The sequence below is a fragment of the Rhinolophus sinicus genome, chromosome 1 (genome assembly GCF_057876585.1).
Source record: "Rhinolophus sinicus isolate RSI-liver-muscle chromosome 1, RSI-T2T, whole genome shotgun sequence".
Taxonomy (NCBI): Eukaryota; Metazoa; Chordata; class Mammalia; order Chiroptera; family Rhinolophidae; genus Rhinolophus; species Rhinolophus sinicus.
This window is the reverse complement of record NC_142501.1, coordinates 76,690,057-76,716,451: the sequence shown is the minus strand read 5'-3', so window position 1 is coordinate 76,716,451 and position 26,395 is coordinate 76,690,057. Positions and strand designations below refer to the sequence as shown.

The following is a 26,395-nucleotide window of genomic DNA, read 5'->3' as shown; positions in this document are numbered from 1 at the left end:
CCACTTATTAGCTGTGACTGCGGTATGACCTCTCCAAGACTCAGTTTCTTCATCTGTAAAATGGAGCCAAAAATAGCATCTACTTTACTGGTTTGTGAGAATTATACAAGAAGTATTTGAAAGTACTTAGTATTTGAAAGTAACTTAGAAGGGCCTGGCTTACATTCTTTATAAATTCTACATTTCATATACATGTGAAGAGCACACACATACGCACGTAAACATTTTTGTATGTGTGTGTTCCTAGTCGTCCTAGAACCTTCTCTTACCTAAAGCTTTCTTTAGTGCTGACTTTGCATTCCCTAATACAATAGCAACAATCCTTTTTTTTAAAAAAAAATGTGCTTGAGGTCATCTAAAAGAAACTAAAAATCCTTCGAGACAGTAAGAATATTAAAATCATTGAGAGTAGCAGTTCATGGACCACAGACTACTAAAACTTTACACAGGAATTTAATGTGTAATAGGAATTGCTAGTGGTAATCAAAATGACATAGTTTTAATGCTGTCTGTTCTTATATCCTGTCATTTAAGCATTTTCTGCAGCTAAGTTCTCAAGAGTTCTGCAAAATTATACATGATTCTTCAAACTCTTGCAATTTTCCTTCCGCAAAATATTTTAATCTGCTAGAAACCCAAGTTATCCCTGCTGTAAATAGCTGGATATTTGCTTGGATGTAGAAATAAGGTGGCCATTAGGTCCAATTAACTAGGAAAAACATTGTAAAATACATTCATTGATGTATTGTACTGTGTTTTCTTCTTTCAAGGATCACAGAATAATATATCTGTTTAAAATATTCTTATTTTGTTTTCCTGAACATAGCTTTTATTTCTGGACTAAACACCTTTTCCAAAGTTTTTAAAAGATATTTTACATACAAATTAATCACACCTCTATCCACAAGGCAGGATAACTTAGGAACCAAGCAGGCAGGCAGAGAGCATGCGTTCAAATCATGATCCTGATACGTACTAGCTGGGCAAGTTTATCACCCAGTTTACTGGATTCCTCTTCTTTAAAATATGAATAATGCTATCACCTAGCTCACAGAGTTATCAGGAAGATTTTTTAAATTATCCATTAGTAGAGTGTCTTAAAAATCACATGGTAAGCAAGCAGGTCAAGAAGTATTTGCTAGTACTCATATTATTATTGTTATAATTGAATTAATAAATGACACCACTATAAACTATACATAGACTCTAATTCATTAATATTATGGGTATTTCTGTGTTTCAATATTTAAGCTAGTTTTTCGTAAAGATAAAATATCATTCCTATCTAATATATATACATATATATATATGTATTGCTAAAAATAGAGACATTTAGGAAGTATATTTAATGATTTATAAATCAAGGGTTTGTTTCAAATGTTCAAAACTAGAATCATCCTTAGCACATCATAATAAGCAAGAACCAAATTTAATATTCAGATTACCATATTTGGACGATTGTAAATGAGAACTTTATATGGATTGTGTTGTCCTATTCTCAGCGCTTCTTCTAGAAGTGGTATGTATTCTACCTTCCTTCCAGGTTCAATGCCAAAGGATGCTGTAACAACCACCTTGGGCTACAAAAAGAAAAAAAAATTGAGAAAGCGTAACAATCCTAATTAAGGTAATCACAATATTTCAGGTATAGACAGGCAGTTACACATTTCTAAAGAAATGTTTGAATAATTCTGTTCTCTATTGAATAAATGGCTTGAATACCAAGAAGCCCTTTTTAAGTGTTATAGAACTAACCACTTGCACATAAATCTCACCTGTTCAAAATTACACCTTTGGCTAATAAGCATAAGCTGTTATAAAAGAACAAAAAACATTTTTCAAAGAATTCATTAAACCAGGTAGATTTTCCATGAACCAGTAAATGCAAGCCTAGGGAACCCTCACTTGCAGTTACCCCATAACAGGTGGCTGTTGCTGAAGTTGTAGCATTTTCTTAGGCACAGAGGGCCCACCCAGTTGCTATCAGGAAGTGTTTTCAATGCTTTTTATGGAAGCATCTCCACTTAAAGAGCAGAGAGACCACATAAGAAAGGGTCCCAAATCTCCAATAATTATTTAATGATTCTTTTCTCATTCCAAATACATATTCATTTTCACCAAATCTTATATTTGTAATTTTGTCATACTTTTTTAAAAAGGCCACCAAATGTTTTAAGTTTTATGCCCACAAAACCTGAACCTACCCATCATGAAGACACACTTGGCACGCTTCTTTACCTGACAACTTGCTAGTCATTCTTCAAGATACACGCAGACCTAACCAAAAGGCACCTTTGAGGGGCTGAAGAAGTTAGGGTTCATCTCCTTTCCTTGGTAAGCTCTGGGTAAGCCTCAGATGTCTGAGGATGGCCGAAGTGTCCCTTCATCCCCTCCACTGCACAGGAAGCTCTCCAGCGCCAAATCTGGATCCCATTTATCACCGTGCCCCTAGGCCTGCTACAATGCTTGCCATACCATAAGCTCTCAATAAATATTTGTGGAGCTGAACCAAAATTCTCATTCATTTGCAGAAAAAAAACCCACCATGTGTTTATTCCTTTAAGTACACGGTTTCTTCACTAAGCAATCCAAAGCAAAGGAGACAGGTAATAAATTATTCAGGCGGCAGATAATCAATCCCAGATAGTGCATCTTTCCTGAATCTGATTTCTGGTTATAATACATTTCATCTAGGGAAGGTTTATATTATGCCAAATATATGCATATGTAGTATTTTCTGCTTTTTGGATATCACTTAATATTCATGGAGCTGAGGTTCAGGGCAGTTAACCTAGCTTGCCCCCGGTTATAAGGGGTGGAACGAGAAAGAAGAACCCCATTCTGTCTGATTACAGAAACTTGCTCTTTCCACTATATCAAGCTGCCTTTTAGAAGGGAACAAAGGGAAAGAAGAAAAATAAGTCTTGTTTCTTTTTATCATATTTTTAAAAGGTCAGACATTTGGATATAATTCACATTTTAACACCTGTAATACTTACAAAAATAACTCTAGATAACATTCCCTAAGATTAGAATTCTGAATAAATGAAAGTTACATATCGAATTAAAACTATATAGACTATATCAAAACTTGAATAACTTAATAAAGTAAAAATTAGACTCTTTCTCTAGAAAAACAATCCATTTCAGTTTTCTACTAGCCTTTTATTGGAGGTTTTATTGGGTCTAGACTAACTTATTAGAATATAGTCTTCCCATTTCCTTCTGTTAAAAATAAAACATATCTTTAGCCTATTTATTTGAAAATAATGACATCAAAATCATCCCTAATTTGAACTATTAGTTGTATCCAAATATCTCAGACATGTATCTCTGTCTCCATCCCCTCACCTTCAATTTGACCTGGTAAATGGTCTAGCCCACAATATGCACTTACTGCCTAAACTCTTTAAAAAAGTTGTGTACGTGTGTGTGTTATAAATGAAAACTCTCTAGTGGAATAGCATAAGTTTTCTAAATCCTTATTTTTTATATATCTCAAATTCCCCACGTGTGTAAAATTTTACAAGAAGGAAATGATACATCTCATACTTTTATCTAAATGGTGTTACAGATTGCTGTAGCTGAAAAACTGGAGTCTATAGCTGTCTCAGACCAGTCCCCAACCGCCCACTGATTTGTAGATCAGCGCCTCACTGATATCCCCCTTAGGTTTCCCTTCATAAGCCCTAAGTCAACATGTTTTAAAAAGAGAGAGAGACAAAAAGTAAATCCTGTCAGGCCACAAACCAGCTTCTAGGTCTAAAAACTGATCTATTCCAGATGAAGTCAGACATGCAAAACCTCACTATGCCTAGCAGTCAGGGAGCCTTCATTATATATATATATATATGTGTGTTTCCGTTTTTGTTAAAAACTCTAAAGGTCAATCACCTCTTACTCTTGCATCGACCATCCTTCCTTTCCCTTCCCACTGCTATTACGCTTCTCCTGCACACTGCCCATGACTTCGTAAACAGACCACCTACCAATGGTTTTTATTCCAGCCTTTAACCTCTCTCCTACTCATATCATATTGCAAGACTTGTCTCCTCTTCACTTTGTTTAAAACATGACACTCATCTGCTCAAAAACTTTGACTGGTCAAGGTCTACAGGATCCAGTTCAGACATGAACGACCTCCGCAAGCTCAATTTCTCACCCTCTTCCGCCACATCGGTCTAATCACTGGCCTCCAATAGAATTTTACCGTCTCTACTACCAGACTCATATTCTTCTTCTCTCCTTTTGGATCCCATGATGTAATTCTCTTCAACTAGCTGAAGATCTAACTCAGCCAAGATCTAACTCAAATCTCACATCCTTCAGGAAGCTTTCTGTGGCCACCCAACTAGAAGAAATCACTCCTTTCTTTAGATCAGGGGTATAAAAACTATGGCTGAGAGTCACACCCTACCCACAGCATGTTTCTATAAAGTTTTATTGAGACACTGCCATGCCCTTCATTTATGTAGCATCTGAAGCTGCTTTTGTGCTATAACAGCACAGCCGAGTACTTGCAACATAAACCACAAAACCTGCAATGCCTAAATTATGTACTATCTGGCAACATAAAGAGAAATGTTTGCTGATCCCTGCTCTAAATTCATAGAATAATAGCTTTTTTTTTTTTAAATGAGTTCTCTAGGCCAGGTACTGTGTTAAGTGTCTTAAATTCAGTACCTCAATGATATTTCATAACAGCCTTATCAAGTTTGTTATTGTAGTACCCCATTAAATGTGTAAATCCACCCCTCCCTTGCACCCTCTCTTAACCTCTGTGCTATACCACCATTCCTGGAAGTATGTAGTTTACAAAACTAGTTGTGTTCCATCCATTTGACAAGTATCATTTATTATCCTGTTCCAAGGATAGTACCAGGCACATAGTGGGAGCCTAATAAATATATGTTGAATAAATAATAAATTCATTATTAGTTATTTCACTTGTCTTACATACCCAAATATATGGCAAGCTAACTTAAAAGACATGCACCTTATTTTATATTTTATATTCCTCACAGCACTTAGCAGGATGTCTTTCACATAGGACTGACTCAGAATACAGTTTTGGTTAACAGATATATGCCAAAGAAAAGGTAAACTTTAAGTATCCTATTTGAAAAGTGGCTCTAATCAATACAGATCACTCTTGGAAGATTCATCTGCCGAGATGGCTGTACTATGCATAGCTGCTACTTGATTTCTCCAAATAAAGCACTTACCTTTGCATGATCAATGCGACTACTTAGTTCTTTGGATGCAAATCCCCCAAATATGAGACTGTGAATGGCTCCTATCCTTGCACACGCCAGCATGGTATATATCGCCTGCGGGATCATGGGCATGTAGATAACCACGGTGTCACCTTTCTGGACACCATGCTTGACCAAAACACCTGCCAGCTTAGAGACCTAGAACAAAATCATTAGATCAGCAAAGTGTTTTCTGTGCTATTTCACTACACTTCGAAGTTAAGGCAGTAATGCAAGATGATGATCTCCTCTTGGTAGTGGATTAAAGCAGCCTGAGAAACACGTTTGATGGTGAAGATGAAGACAAGTGTTTAGACAGTGACAACAATAAAACACCTGTATTATAATTAAGTACAAACCAATTTACTATGATTATACCATATGAACTTCATGGCTTAAAGTTGCTTAATTATTCATTCAACGACATATTTACATAGCAACTATTATGTGTCATACATTGTTTCGAGTTGGGAATATGACTTTGTAAAACAAAGACACAGATGCGTCCTTGTTGACCTTTTATTCTAATGGGTGAATCTGTCACATTAACAGAAAAATTAAAAAATGATCATAAATTTAGATATATGCTTGGTTAATTATTGAAGAAAACAAGTATGTATTCAGAAAGAAGATGTATCATTATACACTTATAAGGTAAAAAGACAGTCTATTACTATAATTATTCCTATTTTAAAGATAAGGTAACTGAGGCTCAGAGACAATAAATGGCTAATCAGAGGTGAGAGAGCTAGTAACTAGTGTAAACAGGATACCACACAGGTCTTTTGACCTCATATTCTTGCTCTTTTTACTGCCTCAAGCCAATTATTTTTTCTTTATAGTTTTTTATACAAATTATCTATACAGAGTGACTGCCTTCCATATTGAGACCAAACATACAAACTTCTTTTTACTTTTAACATGTGTTTCGCAGACCCAACATGCAAATGCCTTTCCTCTTAACTTGTATTTTTGCAATTTCTAGTAATAAAGACAAAACAGATCATAAGCCCTCACATGGTATAATTTGTTGCAAGAAACCTTTCCATAGGCAATTACAGAAGGCTGTGGGAAGTATGCCCAGACCTAAATGATTACGAAGTTCAACATTCTTTCATTTTAAAACATACATATTTAGTACCCGTCTATGCCAGACACTGTTTTCTGAAATAACAGTAAACAAAACAAGACAAAGGTCTCTATCCTCAGAGTATTTACATTTTAGAAGAAGAAATACAATAAACATAATAAGTAAAATATGTATTATGTTAAAGGTACTCAGTGTTATTGGGGAGGGATAACACTCCCCAATAATCCAGCAAAGCAGAGGGGATTAGGAGAGCAGGGAATATAATTCTCAACGGGATGACCAGGGTAGACCTCAATAAGAAAGGGACATTCTAGCAAAGACATGTAGAAGCTTGAGAATAGGTGGTTATCTGTGAGCACACTGTCTCAGGCAGAGAGAACACCAGTCAGTACAAAGGTGTAAGGGGGGTCATATGTGAAGCGACTGGGAGACTAGGGGATCCGAACAGAAAGAACAAGTGAGAAAGTGGTTGTAGATCAGGTCAGAGAGCTAAGGGGCCTGGAGGGATCTGTGTGCAACTGCAAGGACTATGGCTTTGCTTTGAATGTGACTGTTTAAGCTGATGAACAGAGGCGGTCCGAGAGAAGGAATTAGGTCACATGGCTTTTTGTGGTGGCTTCCGCTTCATTCTGCCTCTCCTACTTTTCAGACAAGTTCAAAGGATTCTGAATGCTGATCATTCTTTTTATTATTTTTTATTGTTATTCTTATTACTTTTTCTCTTTACTCATTTTCTCCTCGCAGACGGAGAAACACGTGGTCAAGGTTAAGAATGCTGGTGGAAGAATGGAACAACTATCTCTGTGTTTTATTCTCTCTTATACTGCAAACCATAATTTAGTGCTATGTTTTTAAGAACTCAAAGCTGCCCTGCAGAAAGATACATCAAAGTAATATAAATCATGAACTTAAATTCTACATGGAGCTCAAGGACCAAGATGTTTGGAAAGTTATATCCAAACATCTCAGTATGTAACCCCTGTAGAAAGAGGTCATGCTCCGTGATCACATTACTGATCCATTTAAGAGACAGCAGTGAGAGACACCAACGACAAGAGTTTGTGCTATTTACAGTTATACCATCAGCATCTTGGTGGTGTCTGTTGGTGAACAAAAATAATCTTCAACAAGACCCCATCTAGCAATGATTCAGTAACTTTATATTCCAGTCTCACTTCACAAGGTGGCTGAAAGATACCCTAAAGTTTTCTGTCCTCTAAAAGAAATGAAATTAATAAATTCAAGAACTTTTTTGAAAGAAAGATCTCAAAATAGCCCAATGTGACCCCAAGATGTATTTACATTAGGGCCATATTGCATCTTTGAAAAAACAAGCCAACGCATTGCAATGAGGTTTCATATACAAATACAGATTTCCAGGTTCTCTTGAAGAATTGGAAGGTCTGACACCACTCAGTTTGTGTTCTTGAATGACAACAATGAAACCTGATCATCAGCTGCTGGGTTTGCCACAGAACTCACCATTCCCTGGGGCTATCTATCACAGAGCTTGCATTTTTCTTGCCATTCTGAGTTTAAAACATATTTTCCTTCTTCCTGTTTATAGTACATGCTTACACCACAGTTCCATAACAACAGAATGTGATATATGCCATTAACTGATTTTTCTCCCACCCACTTCTGCCATTTATATCATCTGCTTGGCTCCTGTTGGCATGGGAGTTGCTAACCACTGCCTTGAAGACAACCTTCCATCAAATTAGGCTGCACGAGATCTGTATAACCACCAGATGGCGTGCATTTGGCCTAGTTAACCTTGCTTTTTGCAGCTACTCCTGAGAAAATTTATTTTTCAATACTTTCCAGAACTAAATGTTACTTTAGTAAAATTATCCATTATCCATTGTAACTTCTAAATTATATATATATATATATATATATATATATATATATATATATATATATACATTATGAAAACATATGGGAAGCTATGTTTCTGGTGGGACCTAATAAATAGGCTTATGGAAAATTGAGCTCACAGCAACAAAAAATAAATGGACATTGATTCTATATTAACATATTTAAAAACGCTTCATTAAAAAATGTTACTTATTAATATTAAATCTAAAGAGTTCATAATAACTCAACGTGCTAGAAATTTTAACACAAAAGTCAATTTTATGACTGCTATTTCAAGGTTCACTTCAATGAAAACTTACTGAGAGAAGGAAATAGACATTTTTATTCAATGTATATGTATTATTTTCCTACCATAGATATCTGAGTATAATTTCTATTATTATCCACAGGGAAAATATTTTAACATATATCTTGTATAGCCTGTTGTTTTTCAACTGAAGAAAAAGTTAAATCATGAGTCATGCACCCATTTCATATTCATCTTTGTGCCCTCTTAAAATTGTGTGTTATCAACAATTTAATAGTTTTATATCAGACACACAACACTAACTTTGGTTTTCACGCTGGCATAAAGGGCAATACGTACCCCACACAATCATGGTGAAGCCATGATACTCTGCTAGCGTGAGGATAACTAAGCTGTGAAGGTAGCCTGAAGAAACAAAACAAATGTATGTGTTCATTTAGATACAACAGTGTTTGCTTCTTTCCACCAAGCAGCATATGAATTTATCATTATGTTGGTACTAATTTAAAGTCATTTGAATATAGAACTATCCTATCTTTGATTCAATTTATATAGTATCTGCTATGTGTCCTATACTGAGGCCAAGTCTGCAGATGCGAAAATGAGAAAGACATGGTCCTTGAAGCACAGAAATTTGGAGTCCAGGAAAAAACAGCGTACATAAATAGTAATGATAAAATAGGAAGATGCAACAACAGATAGTCATGTAATGTAAAATGGTATACACATGTATTGGTTTATATATAACATGCACACATATTTGGTTTGATACAAGTAAAACCTTAAATGCTAGAATTATAAAATGAAAATATATTAGCATAAATAATGAAAACTATCTCGATAAATGTTTTATATATTCATTCTGGAAAATCTTCATTCAAAAGCTGTCTGTGGGTTAGTATCATTTCATGAGCAAATGCCCATGACACAGATATAAACGGTAGCTGAAATTGACAAAAGACTATGTTCTATGGAGTATGTTAATACTTGCTTCACAAACAGCAAGTGTGTCCATCTAAATAAAATCATGTTGGTATATGACACAGATAATGTTGGTATCCAAATTATAGTAAAAATATAACAATCATGAGCAACCTCAGGCCATGTCAAAGAAAATTATATACAGAAAAGGTAAGAGAAAGCATAAGCTGCAATGATGTTACACTGCACACCTTAATCTAATCAATCACAGAAAATATAACTGATTTGAAGACCAATTATAATACCTGAGAAAACAGTTTATGAAAATTAGGGATAAATCACTTGTTCTTTGGAATATATAGAATTTCCCAAAGAAAGTGATGATTACCTGAAATACCTGCATTTTACTTTTAAATATATTAAGTGAATCATGTGTTTATGTACATACACATGCACAATACACACATTTCTGGTTTTTCTACTTGTACACACACAGAGAGACACCAAAAAATAAAAATTTCTAGTGAATAGTTTATATTTTTGGTCATGAGCCAACTATGCATCCAGGTAAATATCTGTGAAAAGAAATCAGTTGTACTAACACTGCTTAAGATCTGAAATGATACTAAAACTGACTTCCTTGAAAAGGCATCTTTCAGGAATGTAAATATTTTCATTTACTATAAGAAGCTTCTAGAAATGCAACTTTTTAAGACAGTGACAATTTATTGGGTATGACATTGAGATCATCTTCATTTAAATATGATGCTATACTAAGTCAATTCCATTGTGAGACAGGCCTTTCAATAGCAACAAAGTAGAGTTGACGTTATTAAAAGAAGAGAAATCTTTCCTCAAAAGATAAAAGTATACCATTTATATTCAAGACTAAAGTTTATTATTACTATCTGAAACAGAGAAGAATATATTTCATATTTAAAAATAGAATTCTATTAAGTTTTAGAAGAAAAATTATAAAATCTTATATTCAACACAATTATCTGCCAGTGGGCTAGAAAACATTTACTAACATACTTCTTCTCAAATAATTTTTTCCAAATGAAGGAGTAAATGCCCCAGAATAATCTTTTTTCTTATTTCCATTTTCTTCACAAGTAGGTTTCAATCAACATTCGGTCATTTTAAGACTATGCATTTGCAAGTGAAATGAAATGGAGAATTCTTTAATCCATTTAGTTCGGGCTCAAAATAACCACAATGTCAATAATCTGTGAGCTTTCAAGACTAATGTGATTTTCAAACTACTCGTTTGTTTCATAGAAAATTAGTTGAACCCCACATTTCTCTATGCATATGTGCTCATAGACTTGACAGGGAATGTGCTTTTCCATTTCTTTAATATTCATATATTGTGATTTACGAGTAGATCCTCAGAATTTATCATATCTTGAAAGGGACACCTTGTTAATTTTAAAACAGTTCTTCTATTTAATAATGGTCAGGCCATTGTTGACAGATATAATAATCCTACATCAAGGAGAAGTCCAAGGCCTAAAAGAATGGAAAATATAATTGATGTCAATCATTAACACATATTATGACTACAATGTATGTAATAAAATGGAAAGAAAATGTATATAATGCAAAGGATAGAAAAATAATGATTGCCTCCACTCTTTACCATTATCTTTCTGTTCTAGGTATTAATGGTCAAGTAATAATGCTTTCTTCCTGCTTTTCCGCCTTGGGTAGTTTCTGCCAAAGTTCCTAATTCTCTTGGTATTTGTTATGTAAGTCAAACATCTGCCTATGAAAATAAAGGAAGTTCAGAATGGATAGAGCAAGAATTCAGGTGAACAGAGTTGTGAGATGGGCTGGAAAGGTATAAAGACTCAATATCACATATCATTTAGAGATTTCTTAAGCTCTGTAAGTTTAGTTGTATCCTAAAAACAATGTGTAATAATTCAAAAGTGTTAAATCCTCTTTAGGAGTAGGCACTTTCCGTATTCTTACAATGCAATGATTATTACAAGAAATAGGATTGTGACAATGGGGCTGACAATATATGATATGATTTGAGAAATGTTTAGTGTAAACTGTATAGGGATTGGTGATCGATGGATACAGGGGCGTCGTGGTAGGAGGGAAGTTTGAGAGTGGGCCCAGGTTTTTGGTTTTAGCAACTGGTTGGAAAGTGACGCCGTTCAACAAGTTGGTTCCCAGGTTTGAATTAACGTTTCCTGCTAAGTGTGAGGCATGGAGGTGGAAAGGTCAAAAGTTTAAAATATCATCTGTAGGGCAGAGGACAAAACTTATTAAATAAACGCTAAAGAAAAAAAATTAAAATTCAGCATTGAAGTCGCAATGGAAAATGGAAACCATGAATTTATAACCTATATCTGTAGTTATATGAAATTTCACCAACAGGATTCAACATATTAAGATACAGGAGTGAAGACAGTAAAGAATTGGATTGATCCAGGTCTGGAGTTCTACCAGGAAGGTGAGATGGAACAACAACGTGCAAGACAGGTAAGGATATCAGCAAGAGAGTCATGCTGCTAAAACAAGAATCTAACCGGGATAAGCAGAGAGGGGAAAACCCCTTGTGACCACACAAAGTCAGAACCATTTAAAACTATGGTATTTAAATGGATATTGTGTCTGAAAATGCAAACTGTCTGAAAATGTGATTTTGCTGCATTGTGTGAGAAGATTAAAGGTTTACAATAGACAGTCTGAGAGTTATGAGCCCCGATTTACATATGTTCTTTACCCTTGCCCCACCTTCCATCTATCAAAAAGGCCAAACTCTAGGGTTTCTTCATGCATCTGTTTCCAGCTGATCCTCACAATGTCCTCCCTTTGTCTCTGGGAAATTATACTATGATGTCCCCCTCACCTTATCCGACCTCAGGCAATCTCTTTCTCAGAGACCACCTCCACTTGCCTCCTCCACAGTAAACTCAACCTCTACTACTCTTTAAACTGCTCAGAAAGACCTCTGAAAACTTCCTCACTGGCCCCTATCTATCTCTGCACTTTCCTCTAATTAAACCTGCTTTTTTCTAGCTCCAATATTTCCAATCATATATTTACTAACTTTGTTATTTTTCACTGTTAATGAACTGTATTTCAGCTATCTTATTTGTTAAGCAGTTTGCTGGCTAGATTGGAACTCAAGCACCACTCTGAAAAGTACTATTCATAGATATATGGAGAAATACCGTACAAATTACAATTAAAGAGCTCTCAAATGAGTTTTTAAAACATAGCTCAATTCGAAGTTGATTCCTTTCTGTATGTTTCCTAGAGTATTTCTAAAGAAAATATTCTAAGTCCTGAAGCAAGTTTTGCTACATATGAAAAAATGTAACCCATCTGGACTAAAATGAAATAGAAAAATGCAACTGTTAGAGAAGTCACTTTTCCCAATTTTGTATTCACATATTTTTATGCAGATATCTAAAATATCTAGCATAACAATGTGGTTAACATGCACATTTTTTAACAAATTTGTGTTTAAAAAGGTACAGAATCTACTATGTTCTATTAATAAAGAACATTCAATTCGATACAAATTTATGTGAGTCATCTAGAAATGGCTATATTCCTTCAATAAACATAAAGGCTGTGGTGATTATTTCCCTACACACTTGTTTATACAGTAATAAACACCCAAAATGTAAAACAGAGTTATTATTTTAAAATAATTACAGTGTGGCTGCTATAAACACCACATTAAATGGCTAATGGAGAATACTTTTTAAAAATAATATTAACTCATGCTGTCAATTAAAGCCAGATTCCTTTCACTTTATCTAATAAATTATTTAACGTAGTGTTTCTCAAACTGGGGTCTGAGATAGTCTCAAGATCCATGAGATTTCTTTGAGCATTTTTAAACTTTGCGTTTTCATTTTGATGACAATTAAAAAAATCAATATAGCATAGTATGGATTATTTGAGCACTCATACAATTTCATTGTGTTTTTGTATTTGTTTTTATAATCTCATATAAGTAAAGGCCAGATGACATCATGGTACACTGTATAATAAAAGGCTTTATGGAAGTTCAAGCACTACTATGGGAAGAGAATTCAGGCATCACAGGGGAACATGTCGCCAAACTCAAAGGATCTAGGGCTACAGCCCTCAGAACCACAAGCTCTTTGCAATAAGTCATTCGGTCCCAGCAAAACATCACTCACAATATGAAATTAATATCACTGATTTCAGCTTGACTGACTTTGCAGATTTACCTCCATCCTGTTCATAACTCAGGTAAGCATATATGTACTGCGCTTAAAGAGACTATCAAGACCTAGTTTTAACTGTACATTAAAATAAAAATAATTTAAGTCAGTACAATAAGAATATAAGAATGTTTTTCCTTTATAAAGTATTTGTATGTCTTTCTATTTTGAGGGGAAAAAATGGTTTCTCTGATTCTTTTTCTCATAAAGAAAGGCAAGTGGGAAAAAAAAGCAAGAAATATCAACAGGAACTTGCATCATTTAGATCAATTCTGCACTGATTATTTAATCAAAGCTTTAATTAAACAGACACCCCTGGCATTTTTACAGACAGTATGTAAAACATAACAACTACACTGGGTACATCAAGCACACTTCCCAGCATTTGGCTATGTTCCTGTTAACCTTTATGGTTTTGTTGGTCAATACACCCTGAAAGTCAATCAATATATACAAAAGTGCTCACAGAGAACATGTAAATACCCAGAAGTGGTACAAGGACATGAGATCATTGCAATAGTTGGGTCTGTTCCAATAGCATTAACATAGCTCAACAAAAGGAGCCATACATATTTTTAAAAAAGAAAAATTCAAAAACATAATGCATAGACTGGTAACTAATAAACAAAACAAACATAGATCATCACACCTGCCAAGAATTCATCATAAATATTCATAAATAGATGAAATTTCCCATAAAAACTGTATGTGATAAAGTTAATGTAATTCAGTTTTGTAATGGGAACAAAATTATCTTAAATCAAGTATGGCATGAGAAAATGAATAATCAATTTCCCCAAGATCTCAAATCTTGACAATAATTCTACTGAATGTAACCTCCCATTGATTTATTCAAATTTGTTTTACTTAACTATTACAAAGTACAGAAATGTGAGTATAAAACTGCCAAATGAATTAAAATAATGTTAACAGCATCACTTGCCATATCTACATATTTATTGATTTCAAAAAGTTTTATATGAAAAATATTTTGTTTCATACACTCAAAATATGATTCTATCCTGATATCTTTATTTACATCACTTGAGCCACTCAATATCTTCAATTCATATCAATTAGCTTTAACCTCTACTTGCTATAAAAATTATGTCAGGTCAAATAATTTCCTCATTTCATACACGTTATCAAAGGTCAGAAACGGAAGGCTGTTGATGCATTCAACTGTCCTAACATTGCTGACTATATAAAGGTGAAGGTACAGGTGCCGATCAACAGATAAAAGAATAATTGTTATCACTTTCTCTCACTTCCACTTGTGGGAACACATTTTTTTTCTATTGTGTTCCTCTATGAATTTAACAACTGCATGTCTCCCTCCTTTATTCTTTGACCATCTTCCCATTTTGTTTCCCTTTTAATGCATCTTGCTGGCCTAGAACTTCAGCCAGCGAAGACAGTCGGTTTTGTCTCCAGGGTGCATACCTTCATCCTTAACCATGTCAGCTCCAACTCCTGGATAGACACATCTGCTGCAGACTTTTGGGGATACCTGGTGGGAGACCACCTATGTCTGCAGCATGTATTTCTATCTTTCTTTCATGACTTAGCTAATACATCACTTGCTCAGCAAAGCTTTCTCTGACCTGCTCAGGCCAGACTGATCCGTTCCTTCTTCCTGTGTGCTACAAATCCACAAAGCTTGCTCGCTATTTTATCACACAACTGGCTTTGTCTTTTTCTCACCAGGAAGACTATGAACAACTTGAATAGAGAAACCATGTCTTACTCATCTTTATTATCCCATTGCCTAATATAGTAAATGATAGACCATAAGCATTCATTATATATCTGAGGACTACATATCACTGAAGACAACTGCCTTCTCTATCTCTGTCATGCTACCTGTGAGACTTTATTTTTAGCTTTTATTTGCTTCCCTGGATTCATTATTTATTGACATTAACAGGTGATGATTACATACACACACACACACACACACACACACAGAGGGTGCCAAAAATGTATACACATTTTAAGAACGGAAAACTGTATTAAAATTGTAATACTCAGTATATACTGATAACAAAAGATGAATACAAGTCACATTTGAATTCTGCAATTACAAGAGGTGCTCAAAGTGGTTACCATCAGCGTCCAGATACTTCTGATTATGGCAAACTACTGCTTGAGCAACGTTGACCAAAGTGTCCACTTGTATACATTTTTTGGCACCCCTAGGGTATATATATATATATATATATATATATATATATATATATATATATATATTCTGTTGTTTATTTTACGTATGAAACGTAAGAATATTTGTGGTAGAAACTCCTAATCGTCCATGAAAATCCATCCAGCTGCACTAGATTATTCAGCCTTCCTTGCAGCTGATGGCCCAATGGGATGTGCAGGGAGGTCATGTATGACATTTCTGAGTAAGGGCCTTAAAACAGCATGTCTCATCCTCTGCATCCTCTTCCACGATCCCAAGTGTGGGGACACGTGTGCCTTTGCCTCAGCTTCAAAGATTAAGAAAAGGGACATGAACCAGGGGATAAAGGGACCATAAGATTTAATCTGGGTCATGCCAAACTGAGCCTCATCATTTTTGGATGAGCAATGAATTTTTAAAATCTTAATCCACTATATTATTGGGTATCTTTGTTTTAGCAGCATAGCCTTCGTCCTAACATTTAAAACATTTTTTTGAAAAATGTTATATCAGTTATTAGGCATTTTTTTAATGATAAAAATCATCCAAGTATTTTTTAATGTAATACATCTAAGCGAAAGGAAGAGAATTAAAGCACTTTTAACAAACCGTCTATTTTTCCTAGGATTTTATTTGAAAATAATAATGAAATCTTCCCTTCAAGTGCAACATTAAAAACATTGTGAACAAATTAATTCAAAATGGATCAAAGACTTAAGCATAAGACCTGAAATAATAAACTGCATACAAGAAAACATAGGTACTAAACTTATGGACCTTGGGTTCAAAGAGCATTTTATTAATTTGACTCCAGAGGCAAGGGAAGTAAAAGCTAACATAAATGAATGGAACTATATCAAACTTCAAAGCTTCTGCACAGCAAAAGAAACCATCGACAAAATAAAGAGGCAAACAACTAAATGGGAAAAGATCTTTGCAAACAGTGCCTCCGATAAGGGAATGATATCCAAAATACACAAGGTACTTGTGCAACTCAACAACAAAAAAAAAACAACCCAATTGAAAAATGGGCAGAGGACCTGAAGAGACATTTCTCCAAAGAGGACATACAAATGGCAAATAAACATATGAAAAAATGTTCAATCATCAGAGAAATGCCAATAAAAACCACAATGAGATATCACCTCACCCCAGTCAGAATGGCTATCATCAATAAGACAAATAGTAACAAGTGTTGGAGAGGCTGTGGAGAAAAAGGAACCCTCATACACTGCTGGTGGGAATGCAGACTGGTGCAGCCGCTATGGAAGGCAGTGTGGAGGTTCCTCAAAAAATTACGAATAGAATTGCCATATGACCCAGCAATCCCTCTCCTGGGTATCTACCCAAAAAATCTGAAAACATTTATCCATAAAGACACGTGTGCTCCAATGTTCATCGCAGCTTTATTTACAGTGGCCAAGACATGGAAACAACCAAAATGTCCTTTGATAGATGAATGGATAAAGACGTTGTGGTATATATACACAATGGAATACTATTTGGCAGTAAGAAAAGATGAAATAGGACCATTTGTGACAACATGGATGGATCTTGAGATTATAATGCCAAGCGAAATAAGTCAGACAGAAAAAGCAGAGAACCATATGATTTCACTGATATGTGGTATATAAACCAAAAACAACAAAAGAATAAGACAAACAAATGAGAAACAGAAACTCATAGACACAGACAATAGTTTAGTGGTTACCAGAGAGTAAGGGGGAGGGGGTGGTAGATGAGGGTAAAGGGGATCAAATATATGGTGATGGAAGGAGAACTGACTCTGGGTGGTGACACATTATGGGATTTATAGATGATGTAATACAGAATTGTACACCTGAAATCTATGTAACTTGACTAACAATTGTCACCCCAATAAACTTTAATTAAAAAAACAACACTGTAAACGATGGGGCGCAAGGAGGGCATTTATAGGCAGCTGCTCTATGATAGGCTGAATCAGACTTTTTTCAAACCCGCTAGGTGCAGTCAGAGATCCAAGATAAGACACATGCATGGAATAGCTTCCATGTGGTAAAATCCATATTCTATATCTTTTAACTCCTACATGCAAGCAAATGCTGCTATTGTTAAGGGGATGTAAGCTAAGTGGTGCATTTTCATTTCTCTTCTGGACCATTTGTCATCTCCCGGTTTCCAATCTCGCCCACTACCACAGTCTTTTCTTCACAGAAGCCAAAGTGACTCCTTTAACAATGTAGAGCTTCCCATTATACTTAGAATGCAATACAGGTGCTTCCCATCACACTTATAATAAAACATAGTCTTTACCATGGCCCCCAAGGTCATACATGTTCTGACTCCTGTGTACTCTCCCCACCTCATCTCCCACCACTCTCTTCTCATCACTGGCCTTCTGGCACTCTCCAAAGGCCCAAGTCTATTCATGCTTCAGGGTTTCCACCTATATTACTTTCACTCAAATGTTCACATGGTTTTCTCCCAGTATTATTTGGTCTATGTCACTGGGTCATCTCCCCAGTGATAAGTAGTGTTCCCTGACAAACCTAGTCAAAATGGCAGTCCAAGTCACTCTGTAGCTTTATATTTTTCTTCACTTATACTGTGTTATATTTTTATTCATACAATATCTTCCCAATTAAAATGCAATTTTCCTGTGTACAAAGACTGTATCCTTCACTACAGTAACCCAGGGTGTCCACAGTAGTGCAAAATATATACATTAGGTGTCTTAAAAGTATGTTTTAAACAAATATATAAATTTGACTCCATCATCATTCCAATCCAAGAAATTAAATTCAAAGCAGGTGGTTTACTGATTTTGTTGAGTTAACTTTGTAAAAGGTCAGAGTTTAGTCACCCTGAAGAGAAGACAAATCATCTAATTAAGAACCTATCAATGAACTATAAAAATAAATTAATTAAACATATGTAAGAACAAAAGCCATGAACCAGATTTCCAGGTTTCTAAGATTGACCAAGTCAAGTAAATTTGAGCAGAGCTTTAGATAAGGCAGGATATAAACCTTCAAAGTCAGGCAATGCATTAAAACAAGAAAGATTCTCACCTATTACAAAATAAAAATTCCCCAATGTAAAAAGAAAAGAACAAAATGACAATGTAAAGGAGACAAATAATATTTTGAAAATAATTATTTCTCATAAACCAAAAATATATTTTTCTTAGCTTTATAATGAATGAGTTACTGAATATTCTACTCCTGAACTCATCCAGTATATAATACGAGCATATACTATGAGTGCTGTATTAGTAACTGCTTAGGTAAAATAAGTAAATAAAATATAATATCACACCTATCCTCAATGAGGTTTATTCCAGTTGGGAGGTATACTAATAAGTAGGTACACTAATAATGTAAGTACACTAATAAGTAAAATAAAAAACAAAAATGACCTGTAAATGAAGAAGGGTACAGTAAAGTGTTCTGGATTTCAGACATGGATTTCATAGCTTCTGGAATAGGGAGAAATGTAAAGAAGTGAGTTTATACTTCAAACAATAATCTTGATTTCAGAAACAATATAATCTCTCTAAAAATCTGGCTGAGAACATTCAAAAGGGTTGGTTACATTGTTGCTATTTTGGATTGATGTAAAAATTATATTTAGATATTTTTATGTTTGAACCCATGGCTCTAAACATGGAAAAAATGAAGCTAGGAACTACTGAAATGGTGTTTTCTTATTTAATTAATTCCTACCCATACTATCTACTAAATTGGTCTAATATTTATTTTCTTTACATGAAGTACTCTCAGAATCTAACTTAACTTTCATTAAGTCTAAAAGTTATTCAAAACAAGGTTCCAGTTACAATTTTGGTAAAAATCTAAATCAGTCATTGGCACATATTCGTCTTAAATATCAAATTAAATACAAGTGTTTCTGCTAAAATGTGTCATACAACCTTGCATTATACAAAAGTAATGAGACCTGTGGGAAAACAAGGTGGAGCCAGAGCACTCAAAATCAGCATAACTAGAACATTTTACTGCTAAAAAAAGGACCAGTGCAGCACCATCTTCAGAAGATCATTTCCAGCCTCAAAAACTGGGGCTTATGCTTCCTGCGTTAAGATATTCTAACGGAGGACATTTGCTTCCAAATTTCCTCCCAAAGAAAGACTAGTAGAGACTACTAGAGTGCAGATTTTATCATTAATTATATTTGAAATGGGAGGATGTCTTCTCAGCTTTAGAATCTCAAAAACATTTAACTCATCAACACTTGCACTAGCAGGACTGAATTTCTGCATCATCTGGTTTTTATGTTTGAGGTTCCTGTTTAAGGAAATACTGATAATGTGACAGACAAAGGAATATCATATTATCTCTCACTGACATCTATCTGAGAAGATGGAATTCATACTTTGAAGAGAGTATCATCCTAAAAGACAGAAGTTGGAAGGAGAACTTCTCATAGGACATGATCCTTGATTTCAGAGTAATTTTCTCCTCTAAATTATTCAATCTGCCTAATTACAACCACTGCCATAATTATATTTCAAAAAATTACTTTTAGTAGAGATAATAGACACTTTCAGTTTAAATTAAACCAGAAAAAATTAGCACATACTGGATTTCATCAATTCTCTCTCTCTCTCTCTCTCTCTCTCTCTCTCTCTCTCTCTCTCTCTATATATATATATATATATATATATATACACATATATTCATGAAAACTTCTCAAATGCTCTTGGGGGGTTACATTATTATTTAGTGAATAAATACATAGAAATTTATAATTGTTTAAACATAAATAAAACAGATTTACCATACACAGAGGTAAATTCAAAATAAAATTACAGATGGGGGAAATAAATTCAATGTAGGAAATTCTAAAAATGATAAACACTATATATATATATATATATACACACACACACACAAACTCTCACAGACACCCATTTTATTTCATTGAGGTTTGATATTACTACTAACTTGTAAAGAGCTAAGGAGAGGAAACAACAAACACATACATGGTTCCTGTGTCTCCTGGAATACAAATATTCTGAATTGTGTATGTGGGAAATTCAAGGAGAAAATATTCATCTTGAAATTCCAAAGTAAAGTATAAATAAGTTAAAATTCTTTACAGATAGTAAGAAGTTAGTATTTACTTGGCAAGAAGACCAAGTTCTACTATTGATACAATTTAAAAATAAAAATTTCCTGCAATAAAGGGAACTACAGTCACTTAGAAATTTCAAATGGTATTTCACTCATACATTCTTTGGTCATTTAATAAATGCTTACTATGTACCAAGTGCTGTTCTATGAACAAAACAAAAATCCCTGCCATCATGGAACTTACATTCTGAAGAAAAAACAACACTAAAGAAGATAAATAAAATATGAAAAATGGCACTGAGTAATAAATGGCTACATGTTTAAAAAGAAAGCAGAAAAGGGACGTATAAAATGGTGTATACGGGAACATTTTTATTTAATATGGCCAGGGAAAATCTCACAGAAAAAATAACACCCAGTTACCATGAATTATATTGATTTCTGGGATTAAAAACTACTTCAAGCAGAGGCCAGGGGAGTACAAAGGTTCTAAGATGGGAGTAGAGCAAGACAGGAAGTTGATAGCAGGAGGCGGGGCAGCTGGGGCAGGCAGTGCAGTGGGGTTGCGGTGTGGGTCACAGCAGTCAGATTGAACCACAGGTCACAGGGTTGGCTTCTGTTCTTTTTCTCTCCACTGCCCTCAGGAGCAAGTACACCTATAGTGTGGCACTCACAGTCCTCCAGTGTGGCTCACTGGAGCCCAATCTCTCCCCACCCCACTGTACTGCACTTTCTGCCCAAGCCACTGTGGAGGCACTAGGTTCTCTCTTCCCTCAGTATCTTTGCATGTCCTGTTCCTTCTGTCTGCAAGACTTCCTTCTCCTGGTAGCTTTCCCCTTCCTAACTTTTGGTCGTTTGGCCTAATTGTAGGTATTGACTCTTCTAGAAAGACTTCCTATGTCCTATTAACCCCTGAGCTGGGCCTGGGGCTTTCCCATGTTTCCACAGACTATAACACTACTCTCATCGTAACCTTTACTATATTTATGAAACCAAAGGTACTTGTGACTTTGATTAAATTTACTTTTAAATTCTAGCTCTAGAAATCATCTATCTATCTATCTATCTATCTATCTATCTATCTAACATCTATCTATCTATCATCTATCTATCTATCTATCTATCTATCTATCTATCTGCACGGAGAGTGCCAAAAAAATGTATACACATTTTAAGAAAGAAAAAACTATTAAAATTGTAATATTCAATACATACCGATAACAAAAGATGAATACAAGTCATGTTTGACTTCTGCAATTACAAGAGGTGCTCAAAGTGGTTACCATCAGCATCCAGACACTTCTGATTACGGCAAACTACTGCTTGAGCAACGTTGACCAAAGTGTCCACTTGTATACATTTTTTTGGCAATCCCAGTATATATCCCTCAGAGACTAGACTTCTGACCCCAACCCCAGAGAATCGCACCACCCCGGACACCCCACTTCCCACACCTCCACCCCCAGCAGCAGAACACAGTAGCCCAGCCCTGACTAATGGTCACACTGACACCAGCTGGACCTCTGGCAGGCTAAAGATAACATCTTGACCTAAGTAGGTTTCAGTTCCTGAGCCCTAATGGGGAATGAATGACCTGGCTACTTTCCCATGAGTCCAGACAGAGGGACACCGGAAAAGATCTCAGAGCAGTACTTAAGATCTGAAGAAATGATTCATTACCTTTACCTCATCTCCCATTAATCAGCTCCCAGCACAACCCCAACCCCTAACCCAGAGCATCTTGTGATTTTGCCCTACATAATCTGAAAGTTCCGGCTTTTGAGCATTAACTTCCTGTTCTCCTGGATGGCGCCATTCATCAACAAAATAGCCAGTATTTCTCCACTGCAATTCTCTGTGTTTAGTATTTGGCTCTGCTCATTCTGGGTGGACAAACTCTTTCTGTTCTATAATATTTAGATGTTTTGTTTTGTTTTAGCTCCTTAAAAATAAGGAATGGGCCCTTTTACCTGCCTGTATCCCTTGCTCATAACAGGGTTTAGTGTACAAAATAAATATTTGTTGAATGAATGATGGTTCTTAACCAGGTTCAGGTCTCTCTACAAAAATCGTAAAGAGTTGTCTAAATTATCAGATCTACATAAAAGATGACAAGTTTGAAAAAGCTCTACTTCTGAATAACTCTGCAAAATCTTCAGATCCTTCATGTCACTGAAACAACTCAGCCTAGATTGTTGACTCCCTAATTAAGTAAAAAAATGCTAACTCACTAAGTTTTACCTAGCCAGAAACTCCCAGTAGAAATGAGACAGGGGAGATTAAAAGAGGTCAAGTACAAAGGAACTTCTTTTTGTTTGTTCACAATGGCATTACTCATTAAATCTTTCTTTCTCTGGCTTGTCTACTAAATAAAATAAAGGCCGCCGGGAACCCAGGAGGTGGTAATCAAAGTGGAGCACAGTTGCCTGCCTCTTTCCTAACAGTTCTTCCTTTCGTACTTTAGAGAAGAAAAGCCTGGGGAATCGGACGCTGTGAGCAGGTGAGAGAAACAGACCTTTTAAGTACTTTGATGACAGGCTAAACTGAAACCAATGAACCAGTACAAACCTCAAAAGAGTCTAAGAGTCTAGACTTAATATTAGAAAATCAAAATGATCAAAAAAAGCTTCCAAGCAAAATGTCCATGTGTATTTATCATCTATACTTACGCAACTGATTAAAAAGAAAACAGAAAATGAGAAGAGCAGCAACCATTACTGAACTCTTCTGATTTTAATTTCTCTAAAGCTTTTTCTTTAACTCTGATAGTTGGTTATCTACCAAATTTACTATGGTGATATCAATAACTTTTTTGAAATATGTAAATAAGCTTCCTAATCTGTATACCAATTAAGATTTGCCAATCTCTTAGACCTTGGTATGAATGAGAGTGTGACAATATGCTTAAACAAAAGTTTTTAACCAAAAATTAAACCCCATCAAAAGTTGAAAATGCAAACCCAAAATAAAACATGGAGTATAATAGTTATCAAGAAATGTACACTCTCTCTAAATAAAACAGGGCCTCATAGGAATAACAAAGGCATTTGGTAACCAAGTGGCTATGCTCCTCAGCCCCGATGTGAGGGCTGTCTCTGTATAGTTCACTCTGAAAATACACAGTACCCACTTACAGACCAATGTAAAGTAGCCAACAGTGTATCTGTGGCATTACTTTGTTTTGTTCTGTCTTAGGTTGTCCAGCCTTTGAACTCCCTTCTTATTAGACTGGAATTCCCCTAGTATGAGTCCTAGAGGGAGGCAGGACCCCAGTTCCTACTATGAAATCCAGAGAGAATAAGACATGTTCTCCCCACTGCCTGGGACTCTAGGCATTTAACCTAAATAGAGCCAATTAGATGTTCCGACTCTGTCAATCAAGAAGGAGATTGATTCAAGTCAGCAAGTTTAGTTCCTAGACAATGTGTGGATTCTCCTTAACTTTTCACCGCTGCCCGTGCTTCCTTGGCCGTGACATTTTTCTGAGTCTGGCTCTTAGCAGTCTTCCCTTTTCACAAATTCCTCTTACGTTTAAATCAGCAGAAGCTGAGATTTGTCACCCAGCCTGAGGAAAACTAGCTTAAGTTTTTTTTCTCTTGATTGTTGCAACAACTCAGGATTGGGGAGTTAACTGTTTTGTCTCAGTTACCTTTCTTGAATTCTCTTAGAAGGCTAAACAGGAACATCGCTGATACAAAAGGATATAATTTCAGAGAATCAGGGAGAGTTGAACAAATGGTCTAAAAGTGAAATGGAAACCCTCAATAGGGTAAAAAGCAAAAGAAGAAAATGCAGTTCAAACAGTCTTAATTTAAAAGCAAATGCTTCCAAACCCTAGTATAACAGTCTCTGCTCAACCAGTCATTTTCAACTACGTAGTGGTGATTTTACCACCCAGGGAACATTTAGATGACCATATTTGGTCATCGCAACTGGGTGAGGGGTGCTGCTGGCATCCAGTGGGTAGAGACTAGGAACGCTGCCAAACACCCTACAATGATCACAGCGTCCCACAACAACAAAAATCCACGAGCTTAAAATGTCAGTAGTGTCAAGGTTGAGAAACCCTGCCCTACACTATTATCTTCCCTTAAATCAGAGACAAATAAATGCCCCACAGGGCTAGAATAACTCTCCCACGGTCCACAATACCCAGATACTTTTATAATTGCATCTGAAACCTCACTTCTACCTGAATGTTCAAAGAAAATCTCATAATTCATCTGTTAATATTATGATTCACCTAAGCACTACACAGGTGGGAATGAACTAAGAGCAAATAAGAGAAAGCAAATAAGAGAAAGCATAGGCAAAGAGCTGTATACCCAGGACACCCAGGACAGGACACCCAGAATGAAAAAAAAATAGTTGTAATCGTGGCCAAGAATGATGGGAAATAGGCTTGGAAGGATGCTGTGAGTAGAATCCCAAGTGTCTTATACATCACAGGAGCCCAGATTTTACTCTCTGAAGAACAGTAATTTTAATGGAAAACATTTTAAGAGGGGTAGAGAAATATGTTGTTTCTTAGGAAGAAAACTGGTGTCGGCTTAGGTGATGACTGACATGAGCAGACCTGGTAATAAGGAAGTTAAGAGAGGGCTTCAATAGCACAAGAGCTAAATTTAGAATGGCTGGATCAAGGTGATGGCAATGTGAATGGAAAACAAAGGCCAGAGAGGATTCAAACATATCCTTAGAGATTTGCTAACCTCTCCCTCTAAAATGAGTATTTCCCAGTAATGTAAAATACAAATTTAAGGGATAAAAACACTGTAAATGAGTTAACATACCTCTATTTCCAATGTGCATCAAAAGAACAGGAACATGTCAATTAAGAGAATTAAAGTTTATACAGTGATAATGTATGTTAGTTAAATAATTTATGTATGATTTCCAAATGACATATATACAGAAAATTTAGGACATTACCTGCTCCAGGACTTCTTTATAGGTAATAGTTGCTTTAGTATTTGTAACAGGACTGTCATAGATGATAGCGATCTTATCTCCTTTACCATTTTCAATGTGACGATCAATGGCATTATAACAAATGTTAAGCATTCCTTCCACAAACCTGAAAAATAATTAGAAAGTAAAAGTGAATGACTCTTTTCAAATGATATCATTGCTTCACTAGGCTCCTAAATATTTCTAGTTTGGCAGAGCTGCCCTTAAACCAGTGTTTCCCTGTGCATGTTACACCAGGTAATTAATAGCTATAAACTAGATATGTAAGAAGTGACATTTTTATCTTAATACATACATATTTATTTTGGTGGGCAGTAAGAAAAAATACTTCACCCTTCAAGGTGACAGTTTTGTGGTTTGTATTGCTTAGGAGGAAACGAGTTATAGAGCAATAAAATAATCTACTGTACATAGGTGAAATGAATTGTATATAAATGCAGCACAGACACATTAGGCTGGGAGGGAAAATGGTCGATGGATGAGTGAAGATCACCTATCTGATGTTAAAATGCAAACTTACTAGAAAATTCAAGTTTCCTTTGAAAGATCTCTA

General features: G+C 35.4%; 1 protein-coding gene across 1 annotated transcript in view; it reads right to left on the bottom strand.

Moving 5' to 3' along the window:
- Nucleotides 1-26,395, bottom strand: part of ACSS3 (acyl-CoA synthetase short chain family member 3) — a 140,746-nt gene that overhangs the window by 79,866 nt on the left and 34,485 nt on the right. Inside the window, exons 2-4 of the mRNA XM_019751290.3 lie at nt 25,804-25,948; nt 5,226-5,414; nt 1,446-1,580 (exon numbers count right to left, since the gene is read on the bottom strand). Coding sequence (XP_019606849.1) covers nt 1,446-1,580; nt 5,226-5,414; nt 25,804-25,948 — 469 coding nt within the window. The remainder of the gene's footprint in view (nt 1-1,445; nt 1,581-5,225; nt 5,415-25,803; nt 25,949-26,395) is intronic.